We start from the raw sequence: 20002 nt of genomic DNA, 5'->3' as shown, positions 1-20002 counted from the left end.
CCTCACGCCACTCGATGCACCCTCTGGCGAAGGGGGAGGAAGACGATGGGTTATGAGCCCGTGATTGTCTTCTTTCCCCTGAGAAGTCAGAGAGCGCGATGGGGTTATGAGCCCGTGCGTTGCTCTCGTACTCCTCTGATGAGTCGGAGAACGAGGGGGGGTTATGAGCCCGCTCGTGTCTCCGGCGCTCATCTGAAGACCTAGAGATGGAAGTGGAATTCGCTCTTTTTGTGGAATTGTGGGTGCCGACTGAAAAGTCGGCGGAACAGAAAATTGAAACAAAGGATTCCCCAACCGGCCCTCCTCCGGTGGGGGGAGTGGTGCTTTCACCATCTCCCGAAGAGCGATCCCCTCCATCTCTAGGTCGCCCGTCTCAGGGCCGCTTCGATTTTCTTTTTCCACCCTTTGAAGCGGGCTGAGCGGGCGGGGCGGGCTGCTGACGACCGGTTCCTCGCTTCTTAGAAGAGCCCCGGGGAGGAACGGAGGCGGCCGCCGCAGGACGCCCTCGGCGAGGAGCAGGCTGAGGTGCCGACGTGGACGGAGCAGGCGCAGGACGCTTCCGACGTGGCATGATCTGAGCGATGGCCTCAGTCTGCTTCTTGGCCGCGGAGAATTGCTGGGCAAACTCCTCGACCGTCTCGCCGAACAGGCCGGTCTGGGAAACCGGAGCATTCAGGAGCCGGGTCTTATCAGCATCCTTCATGTCCGCCAGACACAGCCAGAGATGGCGTTCCTGGACTACCAGGGTAGACATCGCACGCCCGACGGCGCGTGCGGTGACCTTGGTCGCACGGAGCGCCAGATCCGTAGCCGCACGCAGTTCAGAGAACTCCGCCGAGTCGTGACCTCCCGCGTGCAGGTCCCTCAGAGCCTTAGCCTGGTGGACCTGCAGCAATGCCATGGCATGCAGGGCAGAGGCTGCCTCCCCACAAGCCTTGTAAGCAGCACCGGACAGCGCCGAAGACTGCTTACAGGCCCGTGAGGGGAGAGTAGGCTGGTCCCGCCAGGAGGAAGCGACACCGGCCGGACACAACTGCATCGCGACCGGCCGCTCCACTGACGGGATACCAGTGTACCCCTTGGCATCTCCACCCTCGAGAGAGGTGAGGGGTGAAGGCTGAAACGGTCGGTTCCGGGCGGAAAACGGGGTTTTCCACGACCGCGTCAGCTCTTCATGCACCTCGGGGAAGAAAGGCACCGGGGGCGAGGACTGAGAAGCCCTGGCACCCCCGAAGAACCAATCATCGAGGCGGGACGGTTCAGGTGGGGGAGGTTTAGTCCACTCCAAGCCGACCGCCTCCGCCGCCCGGGCGAGCATGGCTGCCATCTCGGGGTCGAACGCAGAAGCCGCAACCTGGCCCGAAGGCGGGAGCGGATCCGGATCGACGTCCGAGGCTGACAACCCCCCTTCCGATGTTACGGTGGACATCGCGTCGGGTGGAGGCTCGACAGAGCGCGAGGACACCGTAGAACACGGGCTGCTCGTCTCCATCGGGACCTCCGCTGGCAACGGATCAGGGCGCTGGGAGCTGCTGGACGAACCAGCAGACCGACCCAGCACCGTTATACGGAGATCATCCTTCGCAAGTCTGGTAGCTGCGCTCTTAACAGCACCAGACTTGGAAGGCGGGCGCCGTTCCCGGAGAAACGACACCGTCTCCGCAAATCCGCCATAGTCATGCCCTCACAGATGGAGCATGAACTATCACGCAACGCTGCCTCTGCGTGCTGGAGCCCCAGACACGAAAGACAACGCTGGTGGCCATCCCGGGGGGCGATGAACACACCGCATCCAGAAACCGAACACGGACGGAAATCCATCTTTAAAAAGACGACCCCGACCGTGACACGAATGAGTGGCTGTCTTTAAAAAGACACAAAGCTCAAACGTGCTGCTCTTTTAGGGAAATCACTCTTTTGTGCGAGCTGGTGAAACACACAGGGAGAGGCAACGCACTCACTCGAACTCAAGTCCTAAATTAAAGAGACAGAGAGAGAGAGAGAAAGGGTGGAGAAAAAACACTGCGAGCCTCCGCTGAGGTGTCTTTGCCCAACCAACTTCAGCAAGCTGAGATCTTATTTTCTTCCCTTCCAGAACAGGATCTACGAAGATCAGATAGAAAGCTTCTCGAGAGCAGATGTCTGCCGGCTTCGAAGCAATAAAAGCTAATTTGGTATTGTGCACCTGCGGCTTATATACGCACCTGGCGGGGTGGCGCCGGCATTATGCAAATACCTGCATGCCAAGTTCATTGGCGTTTTTATAGTTTCTCGAAGTAGATAGGTCACCCGCGGAGCGGTTCCCAATTCGTCGGTCACGACGTGACGTCGTAGTGACCGACTGAAAGGGAACAACTGTTCACAGATCAGTGGAAAAACGTAACTAAGCTACATTTGTAACACACAGATAAAACTGCCAAAGGAAGTCTCTTGTATTTAAGAACAGCTTATCTGAAGGAAGCGATCTGCCCTGCAGTTGTTCGAGTTGACCATTGACCAACCTGACTAATTATTTGTTCGTAATTGTACAAAAAGGTAAAACACAAACACATTAACTCATAAATTTGAATTTTTATATATTCAAACCTGCAGTGCATCGTAAACGGCATGAATATTAAAGCGTGTTGAGATCCGACCGTGTAAATTTTACCATATGGTACACTGTGACAGTGTCATACGAGTCAAGACACAAATCACATGACTATAGGTATATAGGGCCGACAGAGCAAGTCTGCTTGGCAAAAGCTAATTTACTTGCATGGATCACAAGGGTGGAGTGATGCTGTATAGTCCCAGTAAAGTGCATCAGATCATGGTGGCCTGTTGCATCCTCCATAACCTTGATCTAAAAGTCAAGTTTGGGAATCATAGAATGCAAACTGTGGTTAGCGCTAAATGTTTGGATGTGTTTTTTTTTTAATGCCAAGTAAATTTCTTCTTAAAGTGCCGATCAAAGCGCGTTAATGTCGTAGTGTGAACACAAAGCAAACTCACTTCTGGAGCTCCAGTTGAGTTTTCAGTTTCTTCTTGGCGCCCTGAGTGAGGTCGTACTTGTTGAGATCTTCCTCCGTGAGAGCGAGGAACTGCGATAAGAAATACAAATATCATAATTTGGAGGCTGTCATTTAAAATGCAAGTTTGGAAATTATAAACAAGTTTGGCGATCTCTTTGTAAAAAGGGGTTGGGTCTAAAGCTATTTCATGTATTCTGACTTATTAAAGGATTAGTCCATTTTCTTAAAAAAAAATCCAGATAATTTACTCACCACCATGCCATCCAAAATGTTGATGTCTCTCTTTGTTCAGTCGCGAAGAAATTATGTTTTTTGAGGAAAACATTGCAGGATTTTTCTCATTTTAATGGACTTTAATAGAGCCCAACAATTAATACTTAACTCAACACTTGACAGTTTTTTTCAAGGGAGTTTCAAAGGATTCTAAACGATCCCAAACGAGGCATAAGGGTCTTATCTAGCGAACGATTGTCATTTTTGAGAAGAAAAATAAAAAATATGCACTTTTAAACCACAACTTCTCGTCTATGGTCACGCAATACGTCATGACGTCAAGAGGTCACAGAGGACGAACGCGAAACTACGCCCCAGTGTTTACAAGTGTGGAGAAAGAGGACGTTGTTGTATGTCGAATGATACTAATTAATGTCTTTGTGTCAGTTTATTGTTTAAAGTGGTCCGCAAATGTGCGTTTCATATATGTAACACGTGACCTCTCTACGTCACTACGCATTTACGTGAGGTCGCGCTGGTGTTTTCAGGACCGGACCTAGATGAGAAGTTGTGGTTTAAAAGTGCATATTTTTTATTTTTCTTGTCAAAAATGACAATCGTTTCACTAGATAAGACCCTATGCCTCGTTTGGGATCGTTTAGAGTCCTTTGAAACTCAGTTGAAAAAAACTTTTAAGTGTTGAGTTAAGTATTAAGTGTTGGGCTCTATTAAAGTCCATTAAAATGAGATGAAAAATCCTCAAAAAACACAATTTCTTCTCGACTGAACAAAGAAAGACATCAACATTTTGGATGACATGGTGGTGAGTAAATTATCTGGATTTTTTTTTAAGAAAATTGACTTTAACACTGTTTAAGAGTTAGATTCGTCATGCAAAGTGTCAAAAAAAGCAGTTGGATGTGTGATTGATTATTTCTGTGCCGAACGCACTTCACCAGGATTTTTACAAGTTTCTGAAAGTTTATTCCAACATAAAAGATTCATATTTAATAAACTTGCTGCATGGCCAATTTCAGTGCAGGAAGTACAGTGGAAGTCCTTATATGGGCACTTTAATAGAGCAGACACACACCAACCAAGAGCTGACACGAAATCAACGTCACCAAACAAGTGTGTTGTTGTTGTGAGGGATTTAAGCTTGTTTAGCTTCCCAAAGAATCCAGCATTATGGACACAATGGATATAGTTTGCTTATCTGGGAGAGCAGAGGAGTTGTACGTGTGTGTTTGTCTAACAGTGGATTTTGTTGAATTGGGACGGTCCCAACCAGGTCATGAGTTGCAGGTGATAAGTAAAATGTCTGTGTTTTGCAATCGATCAAAATTAAGTCACAACCACGAACTTCGAATTAGAAAATGGAATGCTGCCAAAAATCGGAGTAATACCTACCTCCTCCATGGTCAGCTGTTTAAAGACAGGGTAGTACTTGTGCAACCTCAGTTTACGAAGCCAGTCCAAAATGCCGCTCTGCTCCGGGCTTGACTGGGACTGCTGATGTTGGGGTATGTGGTTTGGGAGATGTGACTGTGGAGGGCTGCCCTCCCCCATGGGTACAGCACTGTTGGGGAGGATGGCCACTGCTGTCTGAGGTGGAAGAGGAGGCAGGTGGGCCGGGGAGTTCTGAGGGAGGGAGGTGTGGATTCCTAGGACAGGCTGTATGCTGGCAACCCCGCAAATAGGCCTATATAGTAGACAGAAGGGATTTATAGATAGAAAGAAATAAACGCAGTTGTGAATTGTATGATATTAAAACTCATTTGGTGGAGTGAAAAGATCATGAGTTTGCTTCAAGAAGAACACACATAGGCTACTGATCAGTGGCGGCCAGTGACTTCTTTTTTCGAGGGCGCATGATGCAAAGTTCATCACAACATGTATGTAGCCCGTCATGTGTGTGGTTTTGTAATTTCAAAATATTTGTTTAGCGCGTTGAGTGAACCTATGTGCATTACGTGTCTTGTCAAAATAAGTGCCTGCTGCAGACGCATCTAAAGGGTTTATGATTAAAGAGACACTCGCGTTTGCCAGATACTTGCATAATCTTATGAATCAGAGTTTACTGTTAAGGGAGTGTCTTGCGTGTATTTTGTGAACGTGAGCCTCTCTTTTATCATAAACGGTTTTGACGCGTGTGCAGCAGGCACTTATTTTGACAAAACACGTGATGCACATGGTTCACATGACGCTACAAACACATATTTGGAAAACACGAGCAACACACATGACACTCCAAACACATATTTTGAATTTGCGTCCCTCAGAGGAGCAGACACGAGCCACCACTGCTACTGATAAAAGACATGTGTTGAATGCCCTGTGTGTTGCTTTGCATAAAAGCGTCTGTCAAATGCATACATGTAAAGAAATTAACAAGGTTTATGTAAGAGGTTGTTAAGCTCACCTGTTAGCTCCTCTATATTGAAGCAGACATCCAAGATCTGCAAAACACGTATGACGTAATGTGAAAAAATGCTTGACTTTATATAGTAAAAGCAAAAATGTTTCCAGTTTATATTTTGAAAAAAGTAAAAGAATAATTTATATATTACATTAATAATAATAATGTAATATTTTATATTTTATCTACAAACACAGCCAATCCCCTTACATAGAAATCGCCATTTTGCGCCATTGCTCTACAGAGCGTGTTTTGTAACTACTTTGGTTCTGTCCAAAATGGCATGCTTCATATGGACTTTCGGTCTTTTGGCCTTAAAATGCGCATGCTTGGTTAAAGGCCGGGTATATATTTTTTCTGCGTCCGTGTCCGGCTCACACGCGCATGCACACGTCAGCACAACTTTCAAGGCATGCTCACCATGGCTACGTGTGGATGGCCGTGTTCGATACGTACGCAATACAAATGATTTCATCCTTCTGATGATGAAAATGACGTCGTGCGGATGGCGCACGTACATGAACGTCCCTAGTATACCTTCGGCTATGCACCTTTGATGCAGTCTTCGGCAAAGCCCTCACTGCTGCAGGCTCCACAATCCCTGTCCCAAATGGCGCACTTCATATGGACTTTCGGTCTCGTGGCCTTAAATTTTGCGTACTTGCTTAGTCTACAAGTCCGTAGGGTTTCCCATCTGTCATTTTTATGCTTTGAAGTGTGCTCATCAGCGCCCCCTTTGCACCCGCGATGCGGTTTTCCGCTAAGCTCACACTGCTGCAGGCTTCACGCACTTTTCCAACCCAGAAGTCCTTGCGAAAGAGCAATCAAACGACAGATGGGAGGAGTTCACACTGATGGGCAACTTCTCTTTCTATTTCCGGTGTGACGCTCTGATTGCTCAGATTGATGTCTGTCCCAAAATACAACTTCGGTGCGCCCTCATGGACTCGTGTCAAGGGTCCCTAAAGTCTGTACTACAAGAGGTCATCAAAGTGTGGACTCTGAGGAAGTCCAGGGTGTGCCATTTGTGACAGGGCCACACACTTTACCAACCCAGAAGTCCTTGAGAAAGAGTAATCAGATGATGGATGGGAGAAGTTTACACCACTTCTCTTCCTATTTCACGAGTAACGCTCGAGTCCGTCCCAAAATACGACTCTGGTGTGCCCTCGGGGACTCGAGTAAAGGGTGCCATTTGGGGCAAGTTTGTCCTGTGGCTGCTACCGTAGCTTCTATGCATTTCGAAAAGAAGGGGTGAGCGGAGGATTGGGTAGTGGCTAGAAGGGATACAGCTATGGCCAAAATCTCAATGGATGAGCTTTGATTTCATCATAATCCTACCCCCTGCTCAAATCCCAACATCTCGCGAGATTTGGCCGTAGCTTTATCCTTTCTAGCCAGAACGGTGGACTGAGCTGTTGGTTGCAATTCACAATCTCACCATTAGATGCCGCTAAAATCTACACATGGCATGTTACATTTTATCGAAGTAAAAATTTTGATACATGTGTTTTGCTGTGCTAAGAAATAGCACACAAACTAACAAGAAATAAAATGTATGTCCATATCTATGAACTGGATTTTCCGTCCCTTCCCCCACCACTATAAATATCACCATACAGACACACATCCAGGTTTCAGTGCCCTTTCCTCCTATTAATAGTATCCCAAGATGAGGTCATCACTTTTGGGACTTCCCAGCTCAAGCAGGTCAAATCAAATTCCTCTTAACTGAAATAGAAGCTACCCCTCATTTCCCCAAGAGATGGTCTGGTCTACATACAAATCTTTATGTGGTGAGCAAGGGAAAGACCATTGTACGGGGGAAATGAAAAGCCTTACTTGTGCTCGCGGGGAGCTGAGGTGCGGATGAGGTGCTGAAAAACAAACAGACTTTGTCGTGTTTCAGGACATGAGGCGGGAGGGAGGTCAAGCACCTGTGTGGGGTTAAGCAAAAAAATAGGTTTAAGCATAAATATAGTTAACACCACAACTGCATAAAACAACCAAACAGCATATCAAATATCTTTATATGTTAACACTTTATAGTAAGGATGTATTTGTCAACATTAGTTAATGTATTAACTAACATGAACTAACAATGAACAAAACTTCTACATGATAATTTTCAGCATTTATTATATCAAACTAAAGCTCTATATGTATCCATTTGTGCATTAGGATTGAGAATTACAGAGGATCTAGCTCCTGTGCCGAATCAAGTCCAGGCATCGGTGGCAAGAGTTTCTCCAGACATTCATCAGGAAAGAGTTGAGCGAGCTGAAGATAGAAAACAAAGACACAATCACACTCTTTTACAACCAGTCGGTGTTAATCAGTGAACACATTCACTGTTTTACAAGTTAACTGTGCAAACTATGAGCATACACAGATTACATTTCAACCTAATTCAAACTTGACTGTGCAGGAAAAAACACATTACACTGCTCTGTATCTGCCAATTAGACTACTTTAAGACGAGTTGATTTGTTAGGAATTTTGGACTTGACACACCAGCTCTATATTTCTCACACATGTGACTAGCTCCCCATCACTCACCTGGGAAATAAACTCCAACACTTCCTGAGAGGTTTTGCTGACGGTCGACCGAGTAGAATCAGACCACAGAGCCTTTGAAACCAAAAACAAAGTATGATGTTCAATTGTCAAAACATACACATTTTTAACATTTGATTACGGTGTAAAATAAATGCCTTTTTGATGTGATATGTGATAGGAAATAAGGATAACATGAAAATGAAATTCATTACAGAACAGTTATATTACACTGAAAACTCACCTCTAGTATGTATTCGGTTGGTTTGTCTGGTTTGGGTGTGACTCTGAGATCAATTCTTTCAACATACACTAGAAAAAGAGAAGTGACTTATTACAAAAATATTCCAAGGAAAATTTCTAATATCACTGTTGGTGCTACTTTTAGATGTTAGTTAGAAATTGGTACAGTTTAAGTCTTAGGACTAGGTGAGTATAGCAAATCCGTATTCAGTAATATTTTTAAATTTGATAGCCTCAAGAAATTGTACCAGAAACAAGCTGAAATTATTGTAGAGGCAGTTTGTGCCTACATGGCAAAATGTAGTTTGTGCTGTTTCAATATGTTACTAAATTTAAGATTTATGCTAAAATGTTGATTCTGTATGATTAGCGCATGAAAAAAACTATTATTGATGTAATGAAGAGCTCAGTTTAATTTACTGTCCAATAACTAAATATAAATGAGTTGCACTCACTCTTCAGGGGTCTTATTTATAAAAGTACTAAAAGTCTATGTACGCACTAAAAGCCAAAAATGGCAAAACCCCCAAAATATTAAAGGATTCTTTATTTTTGATAATTTACTCACCACCATGTCATCCAAAATGTTGATGGCTTTCTTTGTTTGGTCGAAAAGAAAATATGTTTTTTTGAGGAAAACATTCCAGGATTTTTCTCATTTTAATGGACTTTAATGAACCCCAACACTTAACAGTTTTAATGCAGTTTAAAATTGCAAATTCAAAGGACTCTAAACGCTCTCAAACGAGGCATAAGGATCTTATCTAGCGAAAACGATTGTCATTTTTGGCAAGAAAAATAAAAAATATGCACTATTAAACCACAACTTCTCGTTTTCCTCTGGTCCTGTGATGCCCCAGCGCGACCTCACGTAATTGCGTCATCACGTCAAAAGGTCACGGATGACGTATGCGACACTACCCCCCAGTGTTTACAAGTGTGAAGAAAGAGGACCGTTCTGACGTTGTTGTATGTCGAATGATACTTATTTATGTCTTTGTGTCAGTTTATTGTGTAAAACGGTCTGCAAATGTGTGTTTCATATATGTAACGCATGACCTTTCGACGTGCTTACGCAATTACGTGAGGTCGCGCTGGGGCATCACAGGACCGGAGGAAGACGTGAAGTTGTGGTTTAAAAGTGCTTTTTTCTTGCCAAAAATGACAATCGTTTCGCTAAATAAGACCCTTATGCCTCGTTTGTAATTGTTCAGAGTCCTTTGAATCTGCAATTTTAAACTGCATTAAAACTGTTTAGTGTTGGGCTCTATTAAAGTCCATTAAAATAAGAAAAATCCTGGAATGTTTTCCTCAAAAAACATTATTTCTTCTCGAATGAACAAAGAAAGACATCAAATTTTGAATGACATGGTGGTAAGTAAATGATCTGGATTTTTTTAAGAAAATGGACTAATCCGTTAAGACTTATAAAACAAAGCAATGTTCCCTTTATAAATCACAGATCACCTGCAAGTGTATGTACATAAATCATCCTCAGATCCCTCCCTGCAAGCCCATTCTCTCATCAACTTTGTTTTTTATAGATCACAACCTTTGTTTGAGAATTGGCATACGCACGTTTCCAGGCATGTGCATACACACGCTTTATAAATGAGGCCCCAGATCTGTATATAAATTACAGACTTTTACTCTCCAAAGTGCAGAATGATAGATTAGAAATGACTAGTAAATTATCATATTATTTATCATGGACTGTTCAGGTTCTATTTAAAAAAAATAATAATATGAGAGGAAATCCTTTAGAATTGAATTCAAGAAGTGTCTGGCAGGTCAGAACATATTTCAGCATATTTAGCTATAAGGCAAGATTTTAAGCCTTCAGGCATTTGTTTCAAAACACATGCTTTTATTGGCAAACCTGCAAATGCACCTTAGTTTGAAATGAGAAATGGAAAGTAGAATGCATCATGAGCTATCCAAGATCAATACAGAGAGTTAAAACAATGAGAGACAAATAAAGCATGAAATTCTTAAATACACTCAGGTGACTCAGGGGACTTATAATGTCTGAATTTCATTGCATTTGATTCAGATATTGAAACAAAGTGGCATTTAAACCCAATGATGCTAAAACAAAAAAATAATAAAAATCAGTTTTGTCCCACTGTTGTTAAGGATATTTTTTGTAAATCTGAAGTTGGCTCAGGGTACACATGGGCGAGCAAGCATGTTAAATATACTTTGCAGACTCAGCACTTGCTGTATTGTGTGTTGAGAAAGAGAGAAAGAGAGAGAGAAAGAGAGAGAGATAGAGAGAGAGATAGAGAGAGAGAGAAAGAGAGAGAGAGAGAGAGAGAGAGAGAGAGAGAGAGAGAGAGAGGGATCTGAATGAGTTCAACATGTCATACGGAGTATGAGCAGTAAATAGCTTTCGTAGAGTTTCATTCACAGAAATCTTTGATCTTTCTTCATAGCAGATGCATTTCTGTCTCATACTTCCTACAACAACTTTTGCACTTAAAGGTGCAGTGTGTAAAATTTTAGGAGGATTTTATAGATTCGTTTAACTGTTTTTAATGATGTAAACTTACATGAACCATTATGTTTTTATTACCTGAGAATGAGCCTTTTTTATGTACATACCACGGGTACCCTTACATAGAAGTCATGACTTTGCACTGCATGTTTCTACAGTAGTCATAAACGGACAAACTGCTTTAAAGAGTGCGATTCATCACTATGTTGTCTAAGACAATGACTTGTTTGTCCTGTTAGCATCTACCGTAGCTCCTCTAAGTGTTTCGAAAGGGAGGGGAGCTCTGGTCTCACTGCTGTTAAAAATCTACACAGCAGACCTTTAAAGGACTATCTGACCCCCCCCAAAAAAAACTATCTTGACAAAGCGAATATAATAAAAAGAGTAAACTGCGACCTTGAGAGGCTGTTTACACTTAGCATTAACATGCGTTTTCGTCGATCGGATCACAAGTGGACGACGTTAATGCCAGGTGTAAACGGTGTTCAAAACGTTTTGAGCTCGTCCACTTTCGACCACTTTCAGCCACATCCAGAGGTAGTTGAAACCACTTTTGATCGGATCGCTTTGGAATTGCGGAACGCAATGTGGTTGAATGTGTTTGAACAGCCACACGCGACCGCCTTATCTCCGCCCATTTATCTAATCTAAGGTATTAAACACAAGTTTTACGTCTTTTTTTGACTTCTGGCGTGAACATACGGTGAACAGCGCTATTTTTAGCCTTTCATTGATAAAACTAAAGCGGCTGATCTCCGTAGTTTTGTTTTGAAAGCGTGTGAAAGTTGCGCGATCCTATTTCATCAATTGCGCTGAAAATTCAGAGAAAGCTCTTACATACACACGTACAAAACACTGTGTAGCATGTATACTTTATGACTCCGACATAATATTAGTTTGCGTCCATATAAACTCATAATTACTCCTGCTCGCGTTTGAATGACAGCAGAGAGACTCGCCCACCGTCTCACAGACCACCCCCTCACAGTATTCATGACAGATGCGTTCGAAAGTGGACAAAAGAGACGGATTTAAATACCAGGTGTAAACGTAATGTGTCTCTCTCGTCCACTTGTGATCTGATCGATGAAAACACATCTTAATACCAAGTGTAAACAGCCCCTGAGATTCTCTGACCATCACATTGTTTAGCTAAACTCACAAACGTACTACTCAGTTTCGTAAATGAATCATTCAGACTAGCGGAGCAGCAAATTAATCGAAATGATTCAAGAGAAAGACTTGTTCATGAATCATTTAATGATTCACAGTCATCGCTGCTTCTTTTATAAATGTTAAGACACTACACAACTTATACAAGTTTTTTGCAGTCAAGTTGAGAGTAGTTGCCTAAAGTCTGCGCCAATCTGTAGATTTGAGCAGTTGGAGTTTTGGAGATTTCACAGAAAACCACCTAATGTATAATACAACTAGGGATGCAGCGATTAACCGGTTTCACTATTAACCGCGCTTTAAAATGTCACGGTTAAGTAACCGTAAAGCCTTTGCTACACCGCGTGTTTTTGTTTCACGCACGCACAAACCAGATCCACGAACCACCAAGAGGCACATGCGTCATGATGCATTGTATGACAAAGCTCCGAGTTCAAAAGAATATGTGCACGTGACGCGTCTCTTGGTTGTTCGTGCATCTGGTTTGTGTGTGCGTGTGCGTGGATGTGTGCGCGCGCACCTGCATCTGTACGTGAAAGAGCCACAGTCCAATCGGTCTACTCTGTACAGCATTAAAAACCTCCTGCTCGCGGATCAAACCCGGGCGGGGCTCCTGGTGGTCTGACTGCATTTCATTACGTTGAATTATTTTAACGCGTTAATGATTAATTAATGAATAGCATTAGTTAACACGTTAATCTTGCCACCCCTAATATTTATATTTGACTTTTGTGTAATATTAAGCTTCACCTGTCAAAATGACTTGCAGTACCTGGTTCAGGATGACCCTGTGTAATTATTCATTTTGAGAGGCTCTTATCATTTTTACTTCATATATTTTACTTCAATACTTCAAACAAACCAAAATAATATAACTTTATTCAGTCCAAATGTAAAGTTACATTTATTCAAAAGATCATTAAAATGAATAGCCTACAGGTTTCAAAGGCACCTATACGTTTTAAGTCAAAGCCAGCCAAGTTATTATTATTATCATTTGTCCAAGAATTGTAGAGAAAATACACAAACTGAAAATACAGAAAAATTTAGCAATTGTTCAAAAAATTTATTCATGTGATTTTATACATTAATGTTGTAAAATAAATGAATCCTTAATAACCGTAATAACCGTACAACCGTGATTATTTATCAGACTATAACCGTACCATCAAAATCTATAATCGCTGCATCCCTAAATACAACACATCATAATATGTGGCATCTATACTGACCCCGTCTACCAACCTAAGACCGCCTAAATGTGCTTGACTCATTTTTTCCTTAATAAAAAACTACTGTTGTCATCTCCTACATAACCATGTGTGTTTAATCTGTCATGAGGCAGATGTTTCTGTATGAATTGCTGTGTTTGGAATGACAGGAAATGTCGCTTTGGATAAAGCATCTGCAAAATGAATAAATGTAAATGTTACCCTTACTTGTTTAGTGTATAATGCCCAGTTTTTCCTCTGTGACCATTTACAAAGTTGGCAATCTTTCACAATCTGTTCAATGGATGCTTAGATTCAATGCCTTACACAGATCTATTGTTGGAACACTTGGAATTTGAGGTATGAAGGGGAGTAAATAATGACAGAATTAAATTTTGGGGGAAACTAATCCTTTAACAGAACGACTGGCCGAGGCTTTAAAGCTCTTCTCCTTTCCCATTCACTCCAGGCGAGTGTGAGCTCATCTGGAATGTTCTGGAGCGGAGGAAGACTTTTCCTTTCGGCAAAAGAGAGAAGACTGTCTGCTCCTCCCAAACCACTCACCAAACCCTTCATTACACTGTGTGTTTGTATATGTGTGCATGTGTGTGTGTGTGTCAAGGGGTAAAAGTGAACCACAAACCCTGAGAGTGAAGAGGCACTGAAGAAAAGAGATTTGTGAGACGACAAGTATAGACAGGGTATAGACAGATGAAGATAAATAGGAGATATAGATGGAATGAGACAAGACCTAGACGTTTGTATGTGAGGGGCAACCAATAAAACAACCCAAGAGTCTAAACAATCCTGAATTTAAACTGCAGATTTATTTAAAAAAATTGTAGTAGACCATTTTTAAAGGGGCAGCCACACTAATCGACTACAGACGTGGGTAATCAGATGAATGTGCGTTGTCGCGGTTACGCAGCTGAACCGAAGTGAACTTTTCGGTCTGTATTTATTTATCGTCTGGCTAGTGGCTAAAAGATAAGGTTTGCTAAAGATAAGGGGAGACGACGAGCATTGATCACAACTGTGCAGAGATGTTTGACAGCCAGGCAAAAATTGAAGGATCTGTAGTTATAACAGTGCTTCATTGTAAACAAAGTAAACTATTTAAATAATAGGATACACACGCACACTGTTTACTGACCTCCCCTTAATCTTTACTCACTGCCCAAGGGCATTATGGGTAACCACCTGCCATTTCTTCTGTTCTTTCATGTGAGTTTTCAGCACTGGATCCCAATGAATCATGAATCTGCACAGGTGCAACTGACCTGAACCTTTGCTCTTATTTTTCATCTTTCATCTGCCACTTTTGTTTTCTTTATTTTAAACCCTCTTGTCTGAACCATCTTTACAATAAATACAATAATATTCACACAACTCAAAAAAATAACAGTGTACTAAATAAATAATAATAATATATTTATATAATAACATTTATTTTAGATATATTAAAGAATGTTTTTAAACCAAAAATAAAAAAGACTTTTTATGTTTCCTTTGAATTACAGGATGTTGTCGTAATATAAGATGGGCAATTCCATGCAAATGTCTACCTTATCCTGAATAGTAAAGTTTTTAACCATACTGATATCTCAAATGTACATTTTGTACCTGATATCTCCGGTTTGTGACGTCACGCTGAACAGATCGTGCATCGTAGCTCCGTCGAGTTCATCATCTAAAAGCTTTTTTTTTACCATCTTATTCCTATTTATATAATATAACTTATTAGTTTTACATAGGAATACTTTACCGTGACGATTATTGAGCAGTACTACCACGTGAAACTATTTATCACTAATAAACACCCAGTGTTGTTAGCATATAGCCCGCTAGCATCCACACGGTGGAGGCTGAAGCTAGCATTTTCCGATCTAATGGCGGATTCATCTGATATATGCTTTTCTGACCTATCCTCACCTGAGCGGGAAGCTGTGGAGGAGTTGTTTCCCGGTTTTAGCAGATCCAAGGCGAGGTACAGCGCCCACTTCACCCTGCCTTCCGACGTCCACAAGCGAGCAACAAACATGCATTCCACGCGATGCAGCTTCACGGACCGTGAACGACATGAAAGCGATCGGGAAGCTGTGGAGGAACCGCTGCCCGGCCTTCGCAGATTCGGCAAGCCAAACATCACCCTGGCCCCAGACGTTCGCAGGCGACCGAGGCGTGTCTCAACCGAACACCCCACGCGATGCAGCTCCGGGGACCGCGTTCGGGTAAACGAAGACGCCATCGCCCAGCATGAAAGCGGTAAGACTCCGCTTGTTATTGTAACATGTACTACTTGCCACATGTATAGTTTAGCTTCTGCTGTTAGCATAGAGGGGTTTACATGCACTAAGTGTATTGAAGTATTAAGGTTAACTGAGAAGGTTGCTGAACTAGAATCGCGCATCCGAACGCTAGTTGAGGATAGCAAAACCGCTAATGTTACTGTCGCAAATAATCTATCGAGCGAAAAGACTAATGGCTCGGTTCCGACATCAGATGCTAATATAAATATTACAAATACTGTATCGAGCGCGCATAGTGTTTATCAAAATACACATGGCTCGGTTCCGTCATCAGAGTCAAGTCGGCGGTCAAACTGGGTGACTGTTAGGCGGCATAGTCATAAACTGCGTCCTTCTAAGACCCATAACGTAACGACAATTTCTAACAGATTCGATCCCCTAAGGAGTATACCAGCTGAAACACCTTTTAAAAGTGCCCTGGTCATTGGAGATTCTATACTCAGGAACACTAACATTGAGGCTCCAAACACCATAGTCGACTGTATACCGGGAGCCAGAACGTCTGACATTAGATCCAAACTCAAAGTGCTGGCTAATGCTAAGCGGAAGTTTTCTAAGATTGTTATTCACGCCGGCACGAATGACACAAGGCTCCGCCAGTCGGAAATCACCAAAGATAATATCAAGGAGATGTGTGAAATTGCAAAAACAATGTCAGACAATGTAATATGCTCTGGTCCCCTCCCCGCCTACCGGGGAGATGAAACACATAGTAGATTAGTGTCTCTCAATGGATGGATGTCAAAGTGGTGCCCTCAGCATAACCTAGGGTTTATAGACAATTGGAAGCATTTCTGGGGAAGACCATCTCTCCTAACCCGAGATGGCCTTCATCCGTCATCGGAAGGAAGTGCTATACTCACTAAAAATCTGATCAATAGTCTTAATTCTGATATAGTATGACTATCCAGGGCCCAGGTCAGGAAACAGACGGATCGGCTTAACCGTCCATCTGTTAGCTGCCGTGATATGTCAAGATCACACATATCCCAGCACTTCGAGTCAATCTTACCGAAATATCAGCACATTTCAACTGTATCTGTTCCCCGAACAAATAAATACAGGGCACCGCTTGTTACATCTGGTACAAATCTGATTCAAATAAAATTAGAAAACAATACATTAACAGATGAATCTCGAATCTTAAAATTCGGCCTTCTTAACATTAGATCGCTTACCAATAAAGAACCTATTGTCAATGAAATAATTACAGACCAAAACTTAGATGTACTCTGTTTAACAGAAACCTGGCTTAAAGCAGACGACTACATTAGTTTAAATGAATCCACCCCACAAGACTATTATTATAAACACGAACCTCGATTAAAGGGGAGAGGGGGTGGTGTAGCTACAATATACAACACAATGTTTAAAGTAAACCAAAAATCTGAGCTAAAATTTAAATCATTTGAAGTAATGTTGTTAAATATGGAAATAACTGATCGTAACCACAAACAGCTTTCTATTGCTTTAGCGACAATCTATAGACCACCGGGCCACCATGCAGATTTCCTTAATGAAATAGCAGATTTCCTATCTGAGCTTGTAGTCACTGTAGATAAAGCTCTTATTGTTGGTGATTTTAATGTCCATGTGGACAACCCAAAAGACGCATTAGGACGTGCGTTTATAGATCTTCTAAATTCTCTCAATATTAGACAAAACGTGACCGGGCCAACACATACTCGTAAGCACACATTAGACTTAATTCTGTCACTCGGACTCAATATTAATGACGTCGAAATATCACCTCAGAGTGATGCAGTTTCTGACCATTACCTTGTGTCATACACTGTACTTCTAGATAGGATCACTCAATCTACAACATGCTACCGACTAGCCAGAACAATAATTTCCACCACTAAAGATAGCTTTATTAGCACTCTTCCAGACCTGTCCCAAATGAAACATGTAGCAGATAACTGTGACGATCTAGATATTGAAATAGAAAACCTAAATAATGTCTGTTCCAACACATTGGATGCCGTTGCTCCCATTCGAAAAAAGAGATTCAAAGAAAAACCGCCAGCTCCATGGTATGACCATCACACAGCAGCCCTTAAAAAGGCAGCTAGAAAAATGGAAAGAAATTATAGAAGCACAAAGTTAGAAGTATGGCGCGCAGCATGGAAACAGAGTGTTAAACACTACAGACAGGCTATTAAAACCGCCAGATCTACATATCTCAGTACGCTTATTAAAGAAAATCATAATAACCCTCGTTTCCTCTTTAGCACAGTTGCGAAACTGACTAGAAACAAAGAACAAACAGAAACCAATAGTAAACTTCAACACAATAGTAACGACTTCATGAACTTCTTTTCTAACAAAATTTCGGCTATTAGGGAAAACATCGTAGCTACCCAGGCAGCCACCACTCTACCCATTAGTTCACTTAACACTAGACTACCATACGAACATCTTGATTCATTTAAACCTACTACAATAGATGAGCTCTCTAAACTAGTCACATCATCCAAATCATCGTCCTGTATATTAGACCCCGTTCCCACAAAACTACTTAAAGAAGTATTCCCTGTAGTGTCAACCCCGGTTCTAAATATCTTTAACTCATCGCTAGAAATAGGATACGTTCCGACAGCTTTCAAACTAGCAGTTATTAAACCGCTGATTAAAAAACCACAGCTTGACCATGGAGAACTTAATAACTTTAGACCAATCTCAAATCTCCCTTTTCTTTCGAAAATATTAGAAAAGGTAGTGGCAAGCCAGTTACGCACATTCTTGACAAATAATAGTACATATGAAAAGTTCCAATCAGGATTCAGGCCCCACCATAGCACAGAGACAGCGTTGCTTAGAGTTACAAATGACCTCCTATTAACATCCGATCGTGGTGAAATCTCAATTCTTATATTACTAGACCTTAGTGCAGCATTTGACACAATAGACCACAGAATCCTACTCAATAGACTAGAAAACTATGTTGGTATCAGTGGTCAGGCGCTAGCCTGGTTTAGGTCATATCTAACCAATCGCTATCACTTTGTTTATGTAAATGAGGAAAAGTCATATCACTCCCTGGTTAAATACGGTGTACCGCAGGGATCAGTTTTAGGTCCTATCCTGTTCTCGTTATACATGTTACCCCTAGGAGACATTATCAGGAAACACAACATAAGTTTTCACTGCTATGCGGATGATACCCAGCTTTACATCTCCTCGCATCCCAGCGAAACACACACGTTTTCTAAGCTAAAAGACTGCATTAGCGATGTTAGTGACTGGATGGCACATAACTTTCTTAAGCTCAACTCCAATAAGACAGAGGTACTTATTATTGAACCAAATCGCTACAAACATAATATGTCAGATTACAAATTGCACATAGATGGCTGTACTGTGGTGCCATCTTCCACGGTTAGGAACTTAGGTGTGATGTTCGACAGCAACTTATCCTTTGATAGTCATATCGCCAACGTCTGCCGCACAGCATTCTTCCATCTTAGAAATATCTCAAAAATACGCCATATACTGTCTACATCTGACGCAGAGAAGCTTATTCATGCTTTTATGACCTCTAGAATAGACTATTGTAACTCGCTACTCGGGGGATGCCATTCAAATCAGGTCAACAAGCTTCAGCTAGTTCAAAACGCTTCTGCAAGGGTACTTACTCGATCTAAGAAGTATGACCACATAAGCCCAATTCTGGCATCTTTACACTGGCTACCAGTTAAATATCGCATCCAATTTAAAATATCACTAATCACCTACAAAGCTTTAAATGGCTTAGCACCCTCATATCTTAGAGAATTACTATCAGAATACAATCCATCACGCACACTACGGTCGCTAAATTCTGGCCTATTGATTATCCCTAGACTATCAAAAGTGTCTAAAAGTGGAAGATCCTTTTCCTACTTAGCCCCTAAGCTCTGGAATGATTTACCAACCGATGTCCGAGAATCAGACACAGTCGATCATTTTAAATCTAGACTTAAAACTTTTCTCTTCAACAAAGCATTCGCATAATTTGTCTAGTAAAGGTTCTTAACTCGCAATAGTTAGTTTCACGGAACAAAGCACTCACGGTCATAACACAGACCAACCAAATAAATAAATAAAAACCTTTTCTACATGAACACTTAAAATGAATTGCATTAAATAGTTTGCCACCGTTTGCCACTGAACCTGCATTAACGACGACAGTGGGGCTTCCGGCCTTAGTCAAACGGTTTGGCACGTATGGTCGGGTTGCGATTTTGGTGCTTTCGTGTGTCTTGTGAATAGTATGCCATACAGACCCGTTTGCCACTGAACCTGCATTAACGACGACAGTGGGGCCTCCAGCCTTAGTCAAACGGGTTGGTATGTATGGTCGGGTTGCGTTTTTTCGCGCTTTC

At 42.0% G+C, this 20002-nt stretch overlaps 1 protein-coding gene across 1 annotated transcript in view; it reads right to left on the bottom strand.

Moving 5' to 3' along the window:
* The window catches only part of zcchc14 (zinc finger, CCHC domain containing 14), a 50582-nt gene that overhangs the window by 10052 nt on the left and 20528 nt on the right, over positions 1-20002 (bottom strand). The window contains exons 3-9 of the mRNA XM_065271497.2: positions 8447-8514; positions 8206-8277; positions 7841-7926; positions 7489-7583; positions 5650-5686; positions 4638-4929; positions 2995-3083 (exon numbers count right to left, since the gene is read on the bottom strand). Coding sequence (XP_065127569.2) covers positions 2995-3083; positions 4638-4929; positions 5650-5686; positions 7489-7583; positions 7841-7926; positions 8206-8277; positions 8447-8514 — 739 coding nt within the window. The remainder of the gene's footprint in view (positions 1-2994; positions 3084-4637; positions 4930-5649; positions 5687-7488; positions 7584-7840; positions 7927-8205; positions 8278-8446; positions 8515-20002) is intronic.

The sequence above is a fragment of the Paramisgurnus dabryanus genome, chromosome 23 (assembly GCF_030506205.2).
Source record: "Paramisgurnus dabryanus chromosome 23, PD_genome_1.1, whole genome shotgun sequence".
Taxonomy (NCBI): domain Eukaryota; kingdom Metazoa; phylum Chordata; class Actinopteri; order Cypriniformes; family Cobitidae; genus Paramisgurnus; species Paramisgurnus dabryanus.
The sequence above is the reverse complement of the archived record's forward strand: the minus strand, read 5'-3'. Positions and strand labels throughout refer to the sequence as shown.